Consider the following 24018-nt stretch of genomic DNA (forward strand, 5'->3'; position numbering starts at 1 on the left):
CGTAAATTTGGACGTGATGAACACAACAATTGAGCTCGGATGTTTCTTTAAAATTATTCTCTTTTTTTTACTAATCTTTGTTTTTATGTTTTTTTTTAAATTCCATGTTTTAAATGTTATCTTTAAATATGTATTATATAATAAATAAATTTTATCTTAAATCAGAAAATATTTATTTATTTTTTTTATTTTAAGAACTCCTAACTAAGATACTTGCAATGGAGGTCAAAAGATTATAGGTCTCTTACATAAAGTTCTTAACATAATTTTTTACTAAAAAAGTATTAAAAAATGATTAAGAGCCCCTAAGTGTCTCTTAGGGATAATGATACTCTTAGTTTTCTAACAGAGACTATTCAGGGCCCAAGATGGCCGGCGAGCCAACAATAATTTATATGAAATTAAATAAATAGAAAAAAAATATCTAAGCTTTAGCTATAAAAGGAGAATCCAAGATGCATCAGAAATATACTAAATCATTATATCCTGACTAGGCCTAGGCATTTCGGGTATCGGTTTGGTTCGGTTCGGGTATTTCGGGTTTCGGGTAGTTCGGATAGGGGCTAGAGGATCCATTTAGTACTTGACATATTTTCGGTTCGGTTCGGTTCAGATAGTTTCGGGTTCGGTTCGGTTCGGATAGTAAATGTAGGAACCGGAAAATATCCGGAAAAAGTTCGGTTCTCATTTGGATCCGGTTCGGGTTCGGATAGTTCGGGTAGTTCGGATAATTTGGATAAAAATATCGGTTATTTAGGTAAAATATCAAATAATTAGGATGATTTGGATAAAAAATTTGGACATTTCGGATTACTTTGTATATTTCGGATAAAACTATCTGGATAGTTTCGGATACTTTCGGGTAGTTTGGATACTTTATAATAATTTAGTTATCCTCAACTATTTTCAGATACTTTTAATAGAATTTTAAATTAAAAATATATATTTAGTGATGTTATATGTATATATAATTAATATTTTTATATATTCGGGTACCTGTTCGGTTCTCGGTTCGTTCGGTTATTTCGGATATAAAAATATAGGAACCGTTCGAGTATTTGAGAGTATTGGTCCGTTTCCGGTTTCAGGTATTTCGGTTCGGTTCCGGTTCCAGTTCGGTTCTTCAGTTCCGATTATTTTGCCCAGGCCTAATCCTGACGTTACAAAACAGACACACACAAACACATACTCTCCTTCTCTCTCTGCTTCTCATCAGTGTACGGTGCCTTGAAAGAGAAGAAAGAAACAATGGGGTTCCCTTTTGAAGAAACCTTAAGCTCTAACCCTAAAATCCAAACTGTTATTGATGATGATAATGAGTTGGGTTTGATGGCCGTGAGACTATCCAATGCCGCAGCCTTTCCCATGGTTCTCAAGGCCTCCCTCGAACTCGGTGTCTTTGACACTCTCTACGCCGATGCCGCTCGCACCGACTCGTTCCTCTCACCATCTGACATAGCGAGTAGGCTACCAACTACGCCACGTAACCCTGAGGCACCGGTTTTGTTGGACCGTATGCTCCGTCTACTCGCTAGCTACTCCATGGTCAAGTGCAGTAAGGTCTCATCCGTGAAAGGCGAGAGAGTCTATAGAGCAGAGCCAATTTGTAGGTTCTTCTTGAAAGATAACATTCAGGATATTGGATCCCTTGCTTCACAAGTCATCATTAATTTTGACAGCGTCTTCTTCAATACATGGTAATTTTCAAAATTAAATGAGTAACAATTTTCATGTCATCAATGTTAGAATCGTTATTTATACGGTTATAATCTTATCAATATGTGTATAGGGTACAATTGAAAGATGTGGTGCTTGAAGGAGGAGATGCATTTGGCCGTGCACATGGTGGCATGAAACTCTTCGACTATATGGGAACTGATGAGAGATTCAGCAAGCTCTTTAACCAGACCGGATTCACAATTGCGGTTGTGAAGAATGCTCTTGACGTCTATGAAGGCTTCAAAGATGTGAAAGTGTTGGTTGATGTGGGAGGAGGAGTAGGTAACACCCTTGGTGTTGTTACTTCCAAGTATCCTCATATTAAGGGTATCAACTTTGATCTGACTTGTGCCTTGGCACAAGCACCCTCTTATCCTGGGGTGAAACATGTCGCCGGAGATATGTTTGTTGATGTTCCAACCGGAGATACCATGATTTTGAAAGTAAGTTCATCAACTTATCATTCATATTTATTGACAGCGTATGTATACTAGTATTTTGTACTTACTAATGGTATTATTTTTGTATTACAGCGCATACTTCATGATTGGACAGACGAAGACTGCGTGAAGATTCTTAAAAATTGTTGGACATCACTACCAAACAACGGTAAAATTGTTGTCACAGAATTAGTCACTCCTGATGACGCAGAGAATGGTGACATCAACGCAAACATTGCCTTTGATATGGATATGTTGATGTTCACACAATGTTCTGGTGAAATAGAGAGGTCACGTGCGGAGTTTAAAGCTTTAGCTGCAGCTGCTGGCTTCAACCAGTGCAAATTCGTTTGCCAGGCATATCACTGTTGGATTATTGAGTTTTGTAAATAAGATGTGTAAAATATAAAACTTACTCTTCAAATGTTATCATCTTGGTTCCAATTCTTTGTTTGTGATGATCATACATTTGTGTGTGTGTGTATGTTCAAGAAATGTTAAATAATAATAAGCTTTTTGTTTACTTTGTACTCTTTAAGAACCAACTTTGTCTAGTTAATTAGCCACATGAAATTCTTTTTGGAGAGCTCACAAGACTCACACAAAGGCTACTTCTCTAATTTAATGTTTAATTTTTCTAGTATTGTAAAAAAAACATGAGATAATATTTTTTGGTTTACTTAAATTAAAAAAAATATTTACATATTAGAAGTAGATGTTATCTTCTTGTTATTTCATAAATTTAAGGATATATATACACATATATATGTTTTTTTTTAACTGAATCATATATATGTTTTTTGACTAAAGGCATTCATATTTAATTACAGAAAGAAATAAAAAGTTTTACAAGCTTATAGCTATAGTCCACCCAACATATGACAATCCAGCCCATAGTTTTAAAACCCATAATTGAGATCAGAATTATAATGAAATATGGTAGATGGTAGAGAGCAAAGCCCAGCCTAGTTAGATGAAAAGTCAGGAAACGAAGGAGTTCTCGTTTACTCCGTTAAGAGCCACAGCTGCATGAGGGAGGAGGAGAGCGCAGGAGAGGAAGGTCTGAAGCTCAGTAATCGATCATTGACTAGCCGATTCAAGGAGGAAATGATGGAATCCGCAGATTGATAACGCTGGGAGTGAAGCCGCTGATTTCTTTCACGCCACAAGGAGTAGATCACCGATTGCCAGCAGAGAAGAATGAGGCGCTTACTCAGTTTGTTGCCTGTGAGAGTAATCAACTGGTCCATTACATCTAGCCAAATCGGAGACGGGGTAAATGAGCATCTACGTGCAATCTCCGGCCATATCCTCCAGGAGAAGGGACATCTGAAGAATAAGTGATCTCTTGATTCAGCCTCTCGATTACAGAGCAAGCAGTTTGCATCGACAGACAACCCCCAAGAAAGTAGACGATCTCTTGTAGAACACCTATTCAACACAAAGAGCCAGACAAGAAAGTTATGTTTCGGAATATCTCGCGATGTCCAAACAATTTTCGCCCAAGGTACTCTTTGCTCTTCCAGTTTTAGTTTTCAGTATACTAAGGAAGTTTTGTATTTTATAGTTGGTGCTCCTGTAACATTCCATTCATAGGCGTCCGCAACCTCATCTTCCAGCGTTATGGAGGTTAGGAAAGTTTGAACCAGCACCATAGCATCAGAGCGGTCCTGAGGAAGCACTCAGTTACCTGAGCGATGAAGGTCAGCTAAGGTAGAGTCAAGAGATATTCCTTGCCTAGATGATGAGGAAGCAGCAAAGTAGTCTTTAAGAGAACCCAAGGGTGACCAGTTGTCAATCCAGAAGCGGCAGCTAGCTCCATTTCCTACTCGCAATTTGATCCAGATAAACATTTCTCCTCGCATCATAATTAGTTTGTTTGCCAACCAAGAATTAGATGCACTTGTTTTCACTGTCCAGTAGTTAGATAGGGAACCATGTAGGCATGGTATATATGAAACCTTCTTATAAACCGTATATACTACACATGCCTTTGTTTTTCTTCTTAAGAAAAATAGAGTCAATATCGTTTGGACATTTACCAACTTAATTTGTTATTTTATACTATGTTTTTTCTTTGGTGAAATCTTTTTATATGGTTACTTCAAACAAAATAGTTCAGTTTTGTACATGCTGACTGAGTCCAACATGGCATAATTAATGAAGTTTGACAGCAATTTGTGAACTTCCTCGAAGGATAGACAAATTAAGATGTAGGCCATAAAGGACACTTGTGATGTTACACTCACTTCGATGGACCAAATGGTTGTCCCCTTCCTTAGTCACACTCGTCCTCGTCCTGATAAAGTTGGAGTCATGCATAGTTGCATACGCATGTCTCGAGTATTATAATATTATCATGTTGATCAAATTGAAGAACGAAATACTTAGCAAACTGGAGATTTCCCAAGATTTTCTTCTATAGGTTAATGTTAATCTGCAAACATGTATAAGATGAACTTATATAGTCACTTGGTTGTAGTGGTAGACACGAATCAAATATCTAAATTTCTGGAAGTATACATGATTTGATTCGTTCTATTTGAATAATCAGTTATTTGATTGGATCCTATCTGATTTGTAAATACACAAATATTTAGTGTCCGGATATAAAAACATCTGATTTGATCCTTATAATAAAAACAGAGGAGGAGAAGGAAGTCCTAGAACCGAGTATCACAAAGCTTCAAGCCTTCGCTTGGAAATTAAAAGCACCTTCGAAGATATGTCATCGTATATGGCAGTTGTTAACCGGTCATGTGGCAGTGACGAGGAACTTAGCAAGACGTAATATGAGGTGTGATAACTACTGCCCAAGATGTGGAGAGCTAGAAGAATCTGTAACCCATGCTATATTCGAGTGTCCGCCAGCTCTACAAGTCTGGCCCTTATCATCAACTCCGTCAAGCCCAGACTTATTTCCAGTACCAAGCGTTTACGCAAACATGAATTACCTATTCTGGAGAAAGAACAGCATTATCGAGCCGGAACATGACATGGGTCCTTATCCCTGGATAATTTGGTACATTTGGAAGGCTAGGAATGACAAACTTTTCAGGGGGATAGACAGAGATCCTTTGGAGCTAGTTCGATATGCAGAATGTGAATGTCAAGCCTGGTTTAATGCGAACGAAGTGGTACAACCTGTGGTACAAGAAATCATTTCTGAGGAGCCCCAAGTCATAAGTTTGGGTAATATTTGCTTGCTAGATGGATCTTGGACAGCCTCGGCTCCGTTTAGTGGATGTGGATGGGTCTGGTGGAACAGTGGAGGAAACATTCAATTGCTGGGGTCAAGAAATTTTAATCGACGGGAATCAGCTTTGCATTCGGAAGTAGAAGCTCTGCGGTGGACAATGGAGAACATGCTTCAACACTCAACCTGCCAGAGCTGTTGGACAGAATGCAAGGAGCTTATAGCAATGATAAAGGAAGCTCATGTCTGGCCTAGCTTTGCGACGGAATTGGAAAGGATAGAGACGCTGATGATTTGCTTTACGGATTTCAACATCATTCATGTTCCACGAGCGCGCAATCAGTTTTCAGATTTTTTAGCTAAGACTGCTAGATCATTTCATAGGAAGTTACATTTTATTGGTTGTTCTATTCCGGTCTGGTTACCCAGTCCACCTCAAGCTTGAGTAATAGAATGGCCGTTTGACGTCAAAAAAAAAAATTTATAAAACTAAAAATAAATAAATAATCCTGAAATAAGCTAAAATAATAATATGCTATTGCTAAACGAAAATTATATTTTTTTAAACTCTAATATCTAAAATAATCATTTTAATAAATATAACTATTCTAAAACTTATATAAATATAGTAACTATATAATTTTATATATAATTATATATATATACATATAACGAATAGGATCGGATATCTATTTTAAAAAATATCAGTATTTATTATTTGCTTCATTTTTAATAAATATTACATATTAGTATTTGATTTGCTTCATAGAATTATGGATATCCATATTTTTTTGTTCGAGTCAAAACAAATAACAAATTAAATGGATATTTTACTTATCCCGACTTGGTTGCATCATAGTGTTGAAATTAAGATGCCTTGACATCTACTACAAAAATGCCAACTAACTTAAAACAAAATCTAATTGTTTCAGCCGCCAAAACTGGCTCTTACTTTTCTACATAAGACTCAGACTATTCAGCCAGCCAAATGGATCGGCAAGCCGACGATATAATAAAATAAATTATTATAAAATAAATTAAAGAAAGAAAGAGGAGGCTGAGCCTTTAGCTATAAAAAGGAGAAACCAAGATCCATCATTTCATCATCCTCAACACTACACATAAGAAACAAATACACACACTCTCTATCTCTCTGTTCCCTTGCTTCTGATCAGTGTAATCACCAAGGTACCTTGAAGGAGAAGAAAGAAAGATCATAAAGAAAAAAAATGGGAATCCTTTTTGAAGAAACCTTAAGCTCTAACCCCACAATCCAAATTGCTACCGATGATGATAATGAGTTGGGATTAATGGCCGTAAGAATAGCCAACGCTGCAGCCTTTCCCATGGTTCTCAAAGCTACCCTTGAACTCGGTGTCTTTGACACTCTCTATGCCGCCTCTGTGTTCCTCTCACCATCTGAGATAGCAAGTAGGCTACCAACTGCACCACGTAACCCGGAGGCGCCAGCTTTGTTGGACCGAATGCTTCGTCTACTCGCTAGCTATTCCATGGTCAAGTGCGGTACAGACCAAGCTGGAAAAGGCGAGAGGGTCTACAGAGCCGAGCCAATTTGTAGGTTTTTCTTGAAAGATAACATTCAAGACATTGGATCCCTTGCTTCCCAAGTCACTGTCAATTTTGACAGCGTCTTCCTTAATACCTGGTAATTTTTTATTCATAGATTGAAAGTTATTACAACATTCAGTTTAAATATAATAAATCTTACCCTTATTGATACGCATTTTTCTCAGGGCCCAATTGAAAGATGTGGTGCTAGAAGGAGGAGATGCATTTGGCCGTGCACATGGTGGCATGAAACTCTTCGACTATATGGGAACAGATGAGAGATTCAGCAAGCTCTTTAACCAGACCGGATTTACCATCGCTGTCGTAAAGAAGGCTCTTGAAGTTTACCAAGGCTTCAACGGTGTAAATGTTTTAGTTGATGTGGGAGGAGGAGTTGGTAACACTCTTGGTGTTGTTACTTCCAAGTACCCCAATATTAAAGGTATTAATTTTGATCTGACATGTGCCTTGGCACAAGCACCTTCATACCCTGGGGTGGAACATATCGCCGGAGATATGTTTGTGGATGTTCCAACCGGAGACGCCATGATCTTGAAAGTATGTTTAGTAACTCTCTTATCATAACACATATTCAAGTACGTATGTATGTAGTACTTTGTACTTATTTCTTTTGATTGTTTTTGAATTACAGCGTATACTTCATGATTGGACTGACGAGGACTGCGTGAAGATTCTTAAAAAATGCTGGAAATCACTTCCTGAAAATGGTAAAGTAGTTGTCATAGAGCTAGTCACTCCTGATAGTGCTGAGAGTGGAGATATCAACTCGAACATTGCTTTTGATATGGATATGTTGATGTTCACACAATGTTCCGGTGGAAAAGAGAGGTCTCGAGCTGAGTTTGAAGCGTTAGCCGCAGAATCTGGCTTCACCCATTGCAAATTCGTTTGCCAAGCTTACCACTGCTGGGTTATTGAGTTCTGTAAATAAAATGTTTAAATTAATGATTAATCCCATGTAATGTCTCAATTCGTCTTTTGATGCAATACAGCTTCAAGCAATAAAAATATTTAATTTATCATTGTCTCTCTACTCTCTAGGAACTAGTTCTAATTAACTGAATTCAGATTTACCCACCTTTTACTCTTACAAATGTATAAACAATCATCGTCCTCAAAAGCAATGCAAAGCTAGTTTTTCTCCACATATACTATTCAGCCACCGAGCTGGACCCACGAGCCAGTGATATACTTAAATTGAATATTACAGAATAAAAATTAATAAATTAAAAAGAGAAGAATCTAAGCTTAATGAACCTATAAAATGACAAAACACTAAGACCACCTCCAATGGTGGGTTTAGGGTGAGGTTCTTAAGAAAAAAAGGGAAAAAAAAAATCAAAAATGATAAAATTAGACAGAACCGCTTCTTAATTAAGGGGATATAGAATCGGTTGAAACCCCAAATGTGGCACATGTGTATTGGGTCGTTGCTTTCACACGAAAGGGAAAAAAAATTTGTCTCTTCTCTTTCTTCGTTAATCTCACTTCTTCGTCATTATCAAATCCTGTCGTCGATGTTGTCGAAATCTCCAAAGGAGATGATGTTTGATCTGATTCTTTCATCGTCGATATTCTCCTCCAAATCCGTCCATGCAATCACCATGAAGGGTCGGATTCTTTTATTTTTAGAAAAGCTTTGTTTTCTGAAGAGAGAGAGAGAGGAAGAAAAAGAAGAAACAGCAGCCATGTTTTATGGGTTGTGGTTGTCCGCGATGTTCCGTACGTCCTCTCGTATTTCTCCGATTCCAAGGATGAGCTCAAGCTCGACTTCTAAGACTTGATTTTCAGGTCAATGGAAAACTTGATCCGACGATTCCTATCAAATTGTGTCTCCGATTGATGTAATATTTAGCAAGATCTCCGCTGATAACGATTATAATCTGATTGGATCCTGGTTCGAGCTAATGTTCTAGGATCGAGTTTTGGTACTTACTTGAGTTTGATCACAATTGTAAACTTTAAAGTTTCAATTTTTATTTATGATTGATCTTTTAACGTAGGTTTCACAAGGCTTGTTCATGTGATTATGTTGAGAATACTTTCATTATGAAGAAGCTATCTTTGTAAATGAGGTATTGACTATATATACTTAGGCAAGCTAGTTTGCACCTTTTGTGTGCTGGCATGAGAGTCTTCTTGAGGAGAGCCTGTTAAATGCATCATAGCTTCTCTGTTCAATGCAAATGTGTTGTTGTCTCTGATCATTTTTTTTTTGTGTGTATTGTGTCTGATCATTTTCTGTTCTCTTTTTTCATTTTGTTTCTTTCTGTTGCTTCTCCTCTGATCTAGCTTAGGTGATGAACCCCAAATAACATGATACAGAACAGGCTTTGTATCCTCATAACGTCAAATATTTGGGATGCTTTTTAGTACATCTAATGTTGCATTTCACATTATAAACTGTTGATCATGTGTACTGTATTTGCAATAACTATAGAACTAGCTTCTTTTTCATGAGTTTTATATGCATGTTAGTGAGCTCTGCACTGACCAAAGACGTGGTTTTGATATTGATTATGGTTTATAACCAATTGATCCTTGTAAAGTTATGTGATTTCCTCAGACCTCCTTGAACAGGATTTTACCTCCCATGGAAGGGAACTTCTTCAGGCCTGATGCTCAACAAGCGCATGAGGACGGCTTCTTAGTTAGACAAGAAGACATCTCTGGAGCTAAGGCTGACTTGAAGATCAATGAACCGGACTAAAGCTGCAGTGGTGACAGGAACATAAGCTGAATGATATTTTAGAATACATAAACCATACGGTTAACATGTGACACAAGAAGACATGGGAGTAGACACAACTGTATTAAGTTTAGATCAGTACTGTGATTGCATTATATGAGTATTGTATATCTTAACTTGGTCCTTTTTTTCAAATTGAAGATGCTTGATCCTTTTTTTCAAATTGCCATGTTTTTTTTCCAAATCCTCGTTATAACACAACACCTTTCTTTATTTGGTTACTAGTCTTCCATGTGACACAAATACAAGTCTTTCATGTGACATAAGAAGACACTTGGGATGACAACTAATCAGTTTTTTCTCGTTTATGATTTGTATTTGTATCTTTTAATATGTTTTTATGTCATTTTTATTTAAATTTTTATGTTATGAAATGCAATCATTGAACTTCTAAAAAAAAAAAAAAATTTAAGAACCTCTGAGAAGTTCTGATCCCATTGGACCATGAAAAAATAAATTACACTAACAAGGGTTCTAAACTTTTCAAATCACACAATTAACTATTAAATTAGTCATTAGAACCCTTAATGGGTTCTTACCATTGGAGTTGCTCTAAATCCTGGAAATTTTCTATTATTGAAAATGGTTGAAGAATCTAAAGCTTGTTCATAATCATAGAATGTTATCAAAAAAAAAATATCTGACCAAAGATATATTTAAGTTAATCATTGTTAGCCAATTTCAAGAACAATCTCTTTGGAAACAAAGGTTGTACCAAAGAAAAAGAGCATATACAATTCTCATACAATCTATATTTATGAACCGAACGTTTTATTATGCACCACATACACAATATAGTTAAGAGATCTCGAAATTATGAAATCACGTGGAATATATTTCATTGTAATTATTAGGAAAATTAATATTTGTGTGTAAATTAGATTTTTATTCTAAAAACTATTTAGATAATTATACAGTTAGTATAAATAACTCTATTCGTTCGCTAATGAATAAATCTGCAAAACAGTTATGTTTCCTCCATACTTATCATTTTATTATTTTGGCTTCTATGTTCGTAGCATGAATCTTCTTATGTTCATAACGAAATAATTTAGGATGTGTATCATGTCTTTAAGTTAGTTGATAAGGTTGAGTTATATAAGTTGAAATTAATTAAGATAATTAAAAATTAAGTATATTAAATCATATGTTTAAATATGAAACAAAACCACTAACTAAATACCATGCTCGCATGTGGTTTTGGAGGAAAATAAAAATTAAAGTTTGTTTTGGTGTGATGTCATTTATTTGAATTATTATCTTTTTGCAAAAAAAAAATGCAACTCATTGCCTCCCTTACCACCACCATATATAACCATGCGAAAATAAAGGCAGTTTCGGTCGCACACGTAACGTTAACACCTTTGTAATTTATTTATTTTTGAGTAATATGTTAAATTTATTCAAAAAAAAAGCTTTGGTACATCATGTGTAACTTGATTTTGTTTAACTGAACCTTCTAACTAAAAGATAACCTTACACCCGACAATTTTTTTTGAAATTTATGCCTGTGAAGCAAACCATCGCTGCAAAAGAGCTCGATGCTTTTTGACTCCCCATTGCTGAGATAGACAGACAATTGTTCTTGACGCGGTCAATAAACCGGACCAGGGATGCGACTGGCACTGGTACTGAACCATTGTAATTTAATAAGGCTGCTTTTAGAAGAAAAAAAAACTCTAGTATCTTATGATTAATTGGTGTAACTAATCCTATTATGTTCTGATCATTGAGTCCTAGATAATATAGTTAATGAAGCTTGACAATCCAAATTCTTGTGACCTTCCTGGAAGGACAACTCATGATGGAGGCCATAAAGGTCAACGTAATGTTACACTCACAAACTGAATAATCAATATTTATATTGCCTTCCTATGTCGCAATCGTTCTAATCAAGTGGCAGCTTGCGTATTCTCGAGTATATTATAATACTAGGATAAGACATGCATCTTGCGCAGGGTAAATTTATTTTTATATATTATCGATAGTTTCTTTTATATATTTGATCATTTTATTTATATATAAAAAATATTTTTTGTTGTTATTATATAATTTTTTTCCGATGGATCGGATCAATTTTTATAAAAATAATGGAACAAAACTATAATTAATACATCATGGGTTAATCGGAGTGGACATTAAACAAATTATGACATAAAAACCTTATTTTTTCCATCGAACACATTCTTGAAAAAAGTGAACAGTATTGTTTTCACATTTGAATTATTTTGACTTTTATCTTCCATATGGTTTTGAAAGCTTTCAAATCAACCATCGAATTGATACATGTCATTTTAATGTTTTAGTCGTATACTTAAGGAAAACTTACATTTTTGTAATTTAAAGTCGTTTTAAAAAAAATCAAAATATAACATATAAGAAAAAATCTAACATATAAGAAAAATATAACATATAAGGTGTCCTCATTTTTGTATTTTAAAGTCGTTTTTAAAAAAAATATATAACATATAAGGTTTCCTCATTTTTATAATTTAAAGTCATTTTAAAAAATTCAAAATATAACATATAAGAAAAAATTCAATTTTTTTATTATATGGTTAATGTGATTGTTTATTTTTTTTAATAATATAAAATTAAACAAAATGAATAAGGATGCAAAAGTTGTTATCAAATCTTTATTATTCGTAATCATTAATTGTCATATATATGTAAATCATATTAGGTAATTTTGTAGCTTTTATTTAGGAAAATAATACACACTTCTTATATTTTAGATTAATATAATGTTCTCAAGGGGACATTAAACAAATTATGACATAAAAACTTTATTTTTTTCCCTCGAACACATTCTTAAAAAAGTGAACAGTATTGTTTTCACAGTTAAATTATTTTGACTTTTATCTTACATATGGTTTTGAAAGCTTTCAAATCAACCATCGAACTTATACATGCTATTTTAATGTTTTAGTCGTATACTTAAGGAAAACTTACATTTTTGTAATTTAAAGTCGTTTTAAAAAATTCAAAATATAACATATATGAAAAAATCTAACATATAAGAAAAATGTAACATATAATGTGTCCTCATTTTTGTATTTTAAAGTCATTTAAAAAAAAAAAATATAACATATAAGGTTTCCTCATTTTTGTAATTTAAAGTCATTTTAAAAAATTCAAAATATAACATATAAGAAAAAATCTATTTTTTTATTATATGGTTCATGTGATTGTTTATTTTTTTAATAATATAAAATTAAACAAAAATAAAGAAGGATGCAAAAATTGTGATCAAATATTTATTATTCATAATCATTAATTATCATATATATATATGTAAATCATATTAGGTAATTCTGTAGCTTTTATTTATGAAAAGAATACACACTTCTTATATTTTAGGTTAATATAATGTTCTCTAGTGGACATTAAACAAATTATGACATACAAACCTTATTTTTTCCATCGAATACATTCTTGAAAAAAGTGAATAGTATTGTTTCCACAGTTAAATTATTTTGACTTTTATCATCCATATGGTTCAAATCAAACATCGAATTGATACATGTCATTTTAATGTTTTTAGTCGTATACTTAAGGAAAACTTACATTTTTGTAATTTAAAGTCGTTTTTAAAAAATTCAAAATATAACATATAAAAAAATTCTAACATATAAGAAAAATATAACATATAAGATGTCTTTATTTTTGTATTTTAAAGTCGTTTTAAAAAATTCAAAATATAACATATAAGAAAAAATCTAATTTTTTTATTATATAGTTAATGTGGTTGTTTGATTTTTTAATAATATAAATTTAAACAAAAATGAAGAAGGATGCAAAAATTGTTATTAAATCTATATTATTCATAATCATTAATTGTCATATATATGTAAATCATATTAGGTAATTTTGTAGCTTTTATTTAAGGAAAGAATACACACTTCCTATATTTTAGGTTAATATAATGTTCTCTAGTGTTATATAATTATGGAATAATGTGACACTATTAGATTAAACTATACTTTATATTAGATGCTCTAGAATTCTTTGAAATAGAATTTAGAATGCATTTAGAGTGTCACCTAGGATTTGAGGTTTTTTTTAATTAATACAAAACTAAAGTTCTAATTTTTTAAATGCTTCTCAATTAATATATAGGGGATTATGTCTATCAAATTGAAGAACAAAAAAAGATACATAGATACATGTAAAGATTGGGTTGACAAGAAAAAAAGATACATGTAAAGATTGTTGTCCAAAAAAAAAAGATACATGTAAATTTTTTTGCTACAATTAACGACCTACCATTCGAAGCCTAAAACATACTCTTTGGTTGACCACAGTGATTAATTTAAGTAAATCTCTCCTTTGAACATTGACTTTATAAACCAACTGACTTGAAACAAAGACTGGTTCTTACCTGTTTCAGACGCTAAGAATGGTTCTTAGTTAGAGAGACTATTCAGCCAGCCAAATGGACCGACACACCACCAGTACTATTAATTGAAATTAAATAAGTAAGAAGAGGCTAAGCCTTGGTTATAAAAAGAAGTAACAAAGATCCATCAAATCATCATCATACTCAAACACTACATAGAACAAAACACACAACATCGGCCTCTCTCTCTCAATATATTTGCTTCTAATCAGTGTGGTAACTGACGGTGAAAGAAAGATCATAAAGAAAAAAATGGGAATCCTTTTTGAAGAAACCTTAAGCTCTAACCCCACAATCCAAATTGCTACCGATGATGATAATGAGTTGGGATTAATGGCCGTGAGAATAGCCAACGCTGCAGCCTTGCCCATGGTTCTCAAAGCTGCCCTTGAACTCGGTGTCTTTGACACTCTCTATGCCGCCTCTGTGTTCCTCTCACCATCTGAGATAGCAAGTAGGCTACCAACTGCACCACGTAACCCGGAGGCGCCAGCTTTGTTGGACCGAATGCTTCGTCTACTCGCTAGCTATTCCATGGTCAAGTGCGGTACGGACCAAGCTGGAAAAGGCGAGAGGGACTACAGAGCCGAGCCAATTTGTAGGTTTTTCTTGAAAGATAACATTCAAGACATTGGATCCCTTGCTTCCCAAGTCATTGTCAATTTTGACAGCGTCTTCCTTAATACCTGGTAGTTTTCTATTCATAGATTGAAAGTAACTATAACATTCAGTTTAAATACAATAAATCTTACCCTTATTGATACGCTTTTTTCACAGGGCTCAATTGAAAGATGTGGTGCTAGAAGGAGGAAATGCATTTGGCCGTGCACATGGTGGCATGAAACTCTTCGACTATATGGGAACAGATGATGAGAGATTTAGCAAGCTCTTTAACCAGACCGGATTCACAATTGCGGTTGTGAAGAAGGCTCTTGAAGTTTACGAAGGCTTCAAAGATGTGAAAGTGTTGGTTGATGTAGGAGGAGGAGTTGGCAAAACCCTTGGTGTTGTTACTTCTAAGTATCCTCATATTAAGGGTATTAATTTTGATCTGACTTGTGCCTTGGCACAAGCACCTTCTTACCATGGTGTAGAACATGTGGCCGGAGATATGTTTGTGGATGTTCCAACTGGAGATGCCATGATCTTGAAAGTAAGTGTTCAACAACTCTTTTATCTTAAAACTTTTTTATTACTTTGTACTTACTTTGGGGTTTTTAATTGTTTTACAGCGTATACTTCATGATTGGACTGACGAGGACTGTGTAAAAATTCTTAAAAACTGTTGGAAATCACTACCAGAAAACGGTAAAGTTGTTGTGATAGAATTAGTCACTCCTGATGACGCTGAGAATGGTGACATCAACGCAAACATTGCCTTTGACATGGACATGTTAATGTTCACCCAATGTTCCGGTGGGAAAGAGAGGTACGAGCTGAGTTTGAAGCTTTGGCTGCAGCTTCTGGCTTCTACCATTGCAAATTCGGTTGCCAGGCTTATCACTGCTGGATTATTGAGTTCTGTAAATAAAATGTATAAGAATACAAACCTAAATCTACATAATAACCAAGTTCCATCTTTGTTTCAATTATTTGTTTGTAATGAATAATAAGCATATACCCTTTTGCCTTTTGTATTCTAGCAATTTCATACAAAAATGAAGCTTCTTATCTTATCTCATTGTACTCTTTAAGGACAAAATTTAATTAAATTTTGCACATAAAATTCAAATGGTTTCCTTTTAAAGAGCTCACAAGTCACAAGTGCATATTCATTACTCAACGGTCGGCTACTTCCATTTGTTTCCTTCCTCTTTGTCCTGCGTCAACTGCTTGTCGTCTGCATATTCACGAAATATAACGGCTATTTCTCTAATTTAATGTCTTATCCATCCCGTTATTGCAAAAGATCAATAGAATCTTGTTCACATTAATCTTCATATGATTTTAAATCTAATTTCCCTCTATATCTGTCTATATTCTATAGTCTGAAATTAAAATTCAAACTAAAAGGAAATGTTAGTGTATAGTATAGCTCGACTAGCCTTGATTGGTAGAGCATTAGCATTGGCGGTAGCAGTATGCTATAGAAGCAATATGCTGCAGGAGCTGTATGTTTTTTCTAAACTGTTTAATAAGATGATTGGTAGAGCAGTATGAGTATGCTATTTAAAATTATTATAAAAATTAGTATATAATATATAATATATTTATTTTTAATGAATATATTTCTAATATATATATAAATATATTTAACATATAAAATTAAAAAGATATATAATTAATTTATTTTATTTAATAATTTTTAAATTATGCTTATATCGAAAAATATTATTTTAAAATAAGTTTTATAATTAAAATATATATTTTTAAAAATAATATTTCACATTTAAAATAAATTAAATTATATTTTTAATGTGAAATACTCTTTTTTTTGTAAATATATATTTTTATTATAAATTAATTTTAGAAATCAAAATTTTATTTTCTAGATATAAAAATAATTTTATGATATTATTAAATAAGATAAATGAATTAATTATATATTTTATTTAATTTTATAAATTTTAAATGCAAATGTTCTTCTAAAAGTTTCATATGAGAGCATTGGCCAGAGAGAATTTGTAGAGCATTAGCATTTAGTAAATGCTTTTTTTAATATTTTTCTAACAATTGTTGATTGGATAATGTAGAGCATAATGCTAATGCTCTACCAATCAAAGCCTAAAGCAAGCTATGCATTCTGAAAAGAAATCTGAGACATTTTAGTGAGTAGCTAGTGGAGACCACAAAGAGATTAGAAAGAAACAACATTGATTTATAATAGCACATCGCCCTAAGATTCTCACAAGAGACCACCTAACCATAAGAGCAAAAAGGAGAATGCATGATTACAAGATTAACCTTGAGTTGTAATTAGCAATTAAGATCAGAAAACGTAATCATTCCTCCCTTGTAAAGCTACTGCTACAGAAAACCTTCTTCTCTCTCTAGAATAGATAAAACATGGCTACACAGGACAAAACTAGCTTCAGCTTTACTGTGATCATCATCACCTGCACACACACAACATCAAACATTCCTATAAATAAATTCAATTCGTATTGAAAAGAAAATATAGTATTTATGTGTGTTTATTGTTGTTGCACTGAGTGTACCTGACGTGCTGAATTTGTGGAAGTGGTGGTGGGCAAAGGGTTAATGGAAGTAGAGTCGACATCTCCGGTGGGAAGTGGCACAGCCGGATTACTGTTGATGAACGGAACTCCGTCTCCTGGTACCGAGACCGACGTGATCTCTGACGGAGATGGTCCCGGAGAGATAGCTGAACCTTCCCTTGGACCTAATGGCCATGGGTAAGAAGGAGAAGATGAGACCACTCCTCCTTCCGAGACAGGAACAGGAGCCACTGCTGGTGTTGGTGGCTGCGACGGCGGAGATGCATTGGCGAGAATGACTTGAACTGAGAGCTTCTGGTTGAGTTGGCAGGTCTTGAGGTGAGATGTGTTGTTTTTGAAAGAAAAGTAGTAAGAGCCTGTTCTTGATGGGTACCACTGCGTTTGAATTAAGGGACAATAAAAAGATTACTAGAGTGAAAGTTAACATGTTTAGGTTTGAAACTTCGAAATTTAAGAATGTAAAAGGAAGATTTGATTATCATTGAGCCTTGAACATATGACTTTTTGCGTCTAAAACTATGACTTTAATCAATTTAACGGTGTGTTAAAAAAAAAATCAATTTAACTTTTTTTTGTGAGAACGAAGCATCGGATTTAAGTTATATTTAATACTAATCCACTTAAACTATTAAATTAATAATGAAAAGAGGGTTTCAGACATAAAACAGAGGAAAACAGAGGAATAGTCTTTCTTTGTCAATCTCAAGAACAGAGAGGAAAAAGGCGAACTTGTAAATATCAAAACTTTATGAAATTTCAGAGAAACCCATATGAATTTCAGACCCTCTCAAGCAATTAACCAGATTATTTTCAAAATTTGTAACGAATTAAGAGAAATGTGAATGTGAAAAAGAAATATATATACCGTGAAGGAGGTGGAGTTATGTTTTGTAAGAAGAGTGGCTTGAGGGAAGTTGCAGACATTGAATGCATCTTTAGTCCTGAAGATGTAGAGATCGTATCCGTACTTGTGTCTGAAAACTGGGGGAAAAGAACAAATTAATTAAGAGAAAATCTAGCAAAATAGGAGAAATAAAAGGACTGTACTTGAAAATACACTTACTAACGGAGTCGCCGACATGGACAACAGGAGTTTTCCAGACAGAGATACCATCGACGAGAAAAGTGGCGGAGAGAGAAGGACGAAAGAAGAGAGAGAGGAAGCAGAAGAAGAAGAAGACCAGCATTAAGGAGGAGAAAGAGAGATGTTTCTGATATGAAACCATTATTTTTTGCTTGAAATGGGGAGAAGCCTAGGTTAAGAGATTGTGAAAAAAAAAGAGGTAAAGAACTTCAATGATGCCTTCCCTTTTTATCTTTGCAGGCAGGCTTCTCTCTCACTCGCAGTAGGTCAAAAGAGAGGTTAGTGTGCCTATGGAGCTTAGGGAGAAGAGATGAAAGAAAGAGAAGAGTATTTTGAAAAGTGTGCAGTGAGTGTCTGTCTGTTTTACGTTTATGTGTCTGTGTTGAATAAATAGAGAAGATTGAGAATTTTGAGGAGTGTTTTTTTATTTGTGAAAATTTTCCATCACTATACTGAATTAACAATGAAAATGAAAATTATTTGAGTTTGAATTATGAGTACCAGGTACAAGTTTGCATATAAAAAAAACATTTGACTAGTTAAAGTCTATAACTACTTTTCTTTCTTGGATTTGTTTAACTAGACTCTTACACTTATCTTCTATCTTGTATGCTTCAAGAAATTAATATAAAAACAGTATTCTTACATATCTAGATTTTTTTTTTTTTTTTTGTCAACTTCGGGCCACAACGGGCCGGCCCGTTAGCCCATTGGAGCAGAGGAGGGATTGAACCCTTGATGCCAAGGTGAACTTTTGTCACAAGGCATGGCCACTGGGCCATGACCATCTCGGCTTGATCAGATTGATTAATCTCTTGTTTGAACCAAACTTATATTGGAAGAAGGAAATTTATAGAAGAGAGGTATAAATCTCATGGTTTATTAGTTCAAGAATAAGATTGGAAGACAGCTGATCTATAGAAAGAGAGGTTTCTCTGTAAGCAAATAAGCAACTATAGTAAATGGTTTAAGAAATATAGGTGCCATCATTTTTATCACGGGAAATAATGCTGTACCGATAGAAATCTGACAAAAGAGTGTGAACCATAAAAAAAAAACTTACAAGTATAAAGAGGCATATAAATAACAAAGAGTAAAAGCAATAAAGAGAGAATTATATAACGAGATAATGATGGTGATTGTGATTCTTAAATCATTAAGCCTGTGATTTAACCCCCAACATGTTTCTGATGATCCCTAATTTCCCTTTGATCAAAACGAATAAACTCCAAACATAACTGTTCCAAAATCCAACATTCTGCTCAAAAACAAACAAAACAACAAACTTAACTATTGGTTTATATAGCTTTTACATTGTATTTGGTTTAGTTAGTTTCACTTATCACACCCGATTTGTTCCGGTTAACTGATTCTATCAAGTGTATATAGTGACTCATTTGTCAAAACGTTAATACTAACAGAAAAGTATTTCTATCTTGGCTTCTTCTTCCTCTCTCATGAACGTCCTTTTTTCCCATGTTTACTTGAAGAAGAATCCATATTTTCTGTTCATTTGATTCACTAAAATGGTATCAGAGCGTTGAGCTCAGCTCAACATTGTTTCCTTCTCACGATTTGTGTTCGATCGAGCTTAGTTTTGGATTTTCCCCTTCGGTTCTCTGTTCGTTCGAGCTTTGTCGTTTTCTGGGTTTTCTTTTCCGATCATCGATTCTATCGCGATGGTGGTCAATCTTCGTCGCAGTCGTCGTTCTGGTCGTTTTACACGTGCTGGTAGCTCGAATCATCCTCCTGGTGGCTCCGCTTCTCCTGCTGAAGCCGTTGCAGCCCCATCTCTCGGAGATTCGTTCGCTCTCTCCGCCGTGATGAACCCCGACAACGTTCACTCTCCGCTGTTCCTTCATCATGCGGATCATCCAGGCTTGCAGATCGTTTCCGTACAGCTGGATGGATCCAACTACACTCAGTGGTGCTCTGCCATGAAGATCGCTCTTGACGCGAAGAACAAGATCTCATTCGTTGATGGATCTTTGCCTCGTCCTGACTTAGGTAATCCTCTGTTCAGAATATGGTCTCGCTGTAACAGCATGGTTAAGTCATGGTTGCTTAACTCTGTCACCAAACAGATCTATGGTAGTATCTTAACGTTTGCTGACGCCACTGAGATTTGGGATGATTTGCACAATCGTTTTCACAAGACAAACCTTCCCCGAACCTTTCAACTGATACAACAAATCCAAGACCTTTGCCAAGGTTCTATGGATCTCTCTAGCTACTACACAACCCTCAAAACACTTTGGGACAATCTCGATGGTGCTGAACCCTCAGAGATGTGCTTGTGTTGTAACACATTCAACTGTGTCAGTCAACGTTCTGCTAAGGTAAAGGTTGAGAGGGGACGAATCATAAAGTTCTTATCTGGCTTGAATGAGAAGTATTCTATCATTCGCATTCAGATAATCATGAAGAAGCCCCTCCCTGATCTTGCTGAGATTTGCAACATCCTTGATCAAGATGACAGTCAACGTCAGTTTAGCTCTGTGATCACTCCTACCGCGTTTCATGTTAGCCATGACTCCTCTCAGTCTTCCGTACTGACCTCGTCTGCTAACACACCGGCTCCTAGTGATCAAAGCAACCCCTCATCTGGTGTGTTGAACGCCTTTCACAAGAAGTCTACTGCAATTTGTTCTCACAGTGGTAACACCGGTCATGTCATCGATCGTTGCTACAAATTGCACGGCTACCCTGTTGGTTGGAAGAAAGGCAAACCCGGCTATGATAAACCCAAGTCTACTGCAGTGGCTGCTAACGTTTCTGTTCAGTCTTCTCCTATTTCTGGCTTGGATAATCTTGTTGGTCAGTTGAATAAGGACCAGATTCAGAACTTCATTGCTTACTTCAGCTCTCAACTACATATTAAACCGTCTGATTCAGCTTCTGTCTCTGCAGTCCAACAACATGATCCTTCTGGTATCTCATTCTCTTCCTCCACTTTTCGTTTTGTTGGTCTTTTGAGCTACACTAATTGTGTCACTGATCAGCAAACGTGGATAATTGATTCCGGTGCCACACGTCATGTTTCTCATGATCGTAGGGCATTTACTTCTCTTGATACATCTGTTCATCCTCTTGTGAATCTTCCTAATGGTTCAACAATCAAAGTTGGTGGTGTGGGCAGTATAACACTTACTCAGACCCTGACCCTGCAGCATGTTCTATTTATACCGGAATTTCGTTTGAATCTCTTGAATATCAGTTGTTTAACGTCAGATCTTGGTGCTCGCGTGATCTTTGATGCTGGATGTTTTGAAATACAGGATCCTTCCAAAGGGTCGATGATTGGCAAAGGTAGATGGACAGCGAACTTGTACGTTCTGGATCTTGAAGATCATAGATCTGCTACTTCGGATACGTCTATTTTTCATTCAAATGTTGTTGTTGATGCTTCTGTTTGGCACCAACGTTTTGGTCATACTTCTTTTAAAAGACTAGACCTTCTCCATGATGTACTTGGATTTTCGAAAGCTAAGAATAAAGGATCTTTACATTGTGATATCTGTCATCGAGCTAAACAAAAGAAGTTAACGTACACATTGAATCCTAAGCTTTGCTCCCATCCTTTTGATCTACTTCACATCGATGTTTGGGGTCCATTTTCTGAGCCAACACAAGAAGGTTACCGTTACTTCCTCACAATAGTCGATGACCACACACGAGTTACCTGGATCTATTTACTCAAACTGAAGAGCGACGTCCTTACCGTGTTTCCAAACTTCATTACAATGGTTGAAACTCAATATTCAACTCGAGTTAAGTCAGTACGCTCAGACAATGCGCCTGAAATACGTTTTGAAGCTCTGTATAAAGCCAAAGGCATCGTCTCTTATCACTCTTGTGCAGAAACTCCGGAACAGAACTCCGTTGTTGAGAGAAAACACCAGCACATACTCAACGTAGCTCGTGCACTGATGTTCCAGTCTGGGATTCCATTAAATATGTGGGGTGATTGTGTTCTTACTTCGGTCTTTCTCATCAATCGAACACCTTCTCCAGTAATCTCCAACAAGACGCCTTATGAGATGCTTACTAACAAGCTTTCAAATTACTCCAATCTAAAGACATTTGGCTGTCTCTGTTATGTAAGTACCTCTCCTAAGCAGCGTCATAAATTTCAAGATAGAGCTCGTGCTTGTGTGTTCCTTGGATACCCTTCAGGATACAAGGGTTATAAGTTGTTTGATCTACAGACCAACAACGTATTTATATCTCGAAATGTGGTATTTCATGAGACATTGTTCCCATATCTTCAATCTTCTACGCCTACTGGTTATGAAAGGTTCTTCCCACGGATATTCACTCCTACAGAGCCATCTGAGCCTGCATCCTGCTCTACTCCTCCTGTTATACCTCAACATGTCAATGTTCCCACCAAGAGGATCTCTAAACCACCACGTCATCTTCAGGATTACCAATGTTCCTCTGTAGTTTCTTCAACAGAACACCCCATCTCCAACGTAATCTCCTATGCTGCTCTCTCGGATCCTTACATGATCTTTATTAATGCTCTCAATAGCATACCTGAGCCTTCTTCTTATGCTCAAGCCCGTAAGATCAAGGAATGGTGTGACGCTATGGGTATTGAGATAACGGCTCTTGAAGATAATAAGACATGGATTGTATGTTCTTTGCCAGCAGGGAAGACAGCAGTGGGTTGTAAGTGGGTTTTCAAAATCAAGCTTAATGCTGATGGAACACTTGAAACTGTGAACTCAGAGACTTGGGGACACTTCGATATTTCTTGGGGCTTGAAATTGCTCGCTCATACTTTATGTCAGCGGAAATACATTTTGGATCTTTTGACTGAGACAGGATTACTCGGTTGTAAACCTGCCTCTATTCCCATGGATCCTAGTGTTAAATTGTCTACAGAAGATGGAGTTTTACTTGAAAATCCTGAGGTGTATCGTCGACTGATAGGAAAGCTTCTGTATCTGACATTTACTCGTCCTGATATCACATTTGCAGTACATCAGTTATGTTAGTTCACAGCTCTTCCTCGTACTCCTCACCTTCACGCAGCGTACAAAGTTCTCCATTACTTGAAAGGAACGGTTGGTCAAGGTCTCTTCTATTCCTCTACCTCTGATCTACGTCTCTCTTCGTTTGCTGATGCTTCTTGGAGTTCTTGTCCTGACACCCGTCGCAGCGTTTCTGGACTGTGTATGTTTGTTGGCTCTGCTCTTATTGCTTGGAAGTCAAACAAACAAGATACAGTCTCATGTTCATCTGCGGAATCAGAGTACCGAGCTATGTCTGAAGCTGTTCGCGAAGTGATATGGTTTCGTAACCTCTTTGAGGATCTTTGGATTGATCACTCAGGTCCTACTCCCCTCTACTGTGACAACACCGCAGCAATACACATCGCCAACAACGCCGTCTTTCATGAACGGAGCGTGATTGCCATATTGTACGCGAGCGAGTTGTCTCAGGAATGATCAAAACTCTTCATGTGCGTTCGGAGAATCAGCTTGCTGATATCCTAACTAAACCTCTATATCCAAACTCTTTCCGACATATCATAAGCAAGATGGAGTTTATCAATATCTATGCTCCATCTTGAGGGGGAATATTGGTTTATATAGCTTTTACATTGTATTCGGTTTAGTTAGTTTCACTTATCACACCCGGTTTGTTCTGGTTA

General features: G+C 35.6%; 3 protein-coding genes and 1 pseudogene across 3 annotated transcripts; 3 read left to right on the top strand and 1 right to left on the bottom strand.

Moving 5' to 3' along the window:
• The first annotated feature begins 930 nt into the window (after positions 1-930).
• On the top strand, positions 931-4290 carry LOC106374463 (indole glucosinolate O-methyltransferase 1-like). Its single transcript, XM_013814481.3, has 4 exons — positions 931-1697; positions 1790-2162; positions 2253-3666; positions 3727-4290. The coding sequence occupies exons 1-3, from the start codon at positions 1249-1251 to the stop codon at positions 2550-2552; spliced, it is 1122 nt and encodes a 373-aa protein (XP_013669935.1). The 5' UTR covers positions 931-1248; the 3' UTR covers positions 2553-3666; positions 3727-4290.
• A 221-nt stretch (positions 4291-4511) lies between these two features.
• On the top strand, positions 4512-15724 carry LOC106376053 (annotated as a pseudogene).
• LOC106376052 (indole glucosinolate O-methyltransferase 1) lies at positions 6579-7967 on the top strand. Its single transcript, XM_013816093.3, has 3 exons — positions 6579-7021; positions 7110-7482; positions 7577-7967. The coding sequence occupies exons 1-3, from the start codon at positions 6585-6587 to the stop codon at positions 7874-7876; spliced, it is 1110 nt and encodes a 369-aa protein (XP_013671547.2). The 5' UTR covers positions 6579-6584; the 3' UTR covers positions 7877-7967.
• A 1166-nt stretch (positions 15725-16890) lies between the features above and the next one.
• LOC106374464 lies at positions 16891-18844 on the bottom strand. The gene is made up of 4 exons (XM_013814482.3): positions 18336-18844; positions 18138-18253; positions 17252-17647; positions 16891-17149 (listed from the first exon to the last, which is right to left on the bottom strand). The coding sequence occupies exons 1-4, from the start codon at positions 18496-18498 to the stop codon at positions 17084-17086; spliced, it is 741 nt and encodes a 246-aa protein (XP_013669936.1). The 5' UTR covers positions 18499-18844; the 3' UTR covers positions 16891-17083.
• Between the last annotated feature and the right edge of the window lie 5174 nt (positions 18845-24018).

The sequence above is a fragment of the Brassica napus genome, chromosome C7 (assembly GCF_020379485.1).
Source record: "Brassica napus cultivar Da-Ae chromosome C7, Da-Ae, whole genome shotgun sequence".
NCBI lineage: Eukaryota > Viridiplantae > Streptophyta > Magnoliopsida > Brassicales > Brassicaceae > Brassica > Brassica napus.

Coding starts and splice junctions, on each gene's coding strand:
- LOC106376052 (XM_013816093.3), top strand. CDS start 6,585: ATGGGAATCCTTTTTGAAGAAACCTTAAGCTCTAACCCCACAATCCAA. Junction 7,022..7,109: donor AGCGTCTTCCTTAATACCTG/GTAATTTTTTAT, acceptor CATTTTTCTCAG/GGCCCAATTGAAAGATGTGG. Junction 7,483..7,576: donor GAGACGCCATGATCTTGAAA/GTATGTTTAGTA, acceptor TTTGAATTACAG/CGTATACTTCATGATTGGAC.
- LOC106374463 (XM_013814481.3), top strand. CDS start 1,249: ATGGGGTTCCCTTTTGAAGAAACCTTAAGCTCTAACCCTAAAATCCAA. Junction 1,698..1,789: donor AGCGTCTTCTTCAATACATG/GTAATTTTCAAA, acceptor ATATGTGTATAG/GGTACAATTGAAAGATGTGG. Junction 2,163..2,252: donor GAGATACCATGATTTTGAAA/GTAAGTTCATCA, acceptor TTTGTATTACAG/CGCATACTTCATGATTGGAC.
- LOC106374464 (XM_013814482.3), bottom strand. CDS start 18,498: ATGGTTTCATATCAGAAACATCTCTCTTTCTCCTCCTTAATGCTGGTC. Junction 17,648..18,137: donor ATAACTCCACCTCCTTCACG/GTATATATATTT, acceptor ATTCAAACGCAG/TGGTACCCATCAAGAACAGG. Junction 17,150..17,251: donor CCACAAATTCAGCACGTCAG/GTACACTCAGTG, acceptor GTGTGTGTGCAG/GTGATGATGATCACAGTAAA.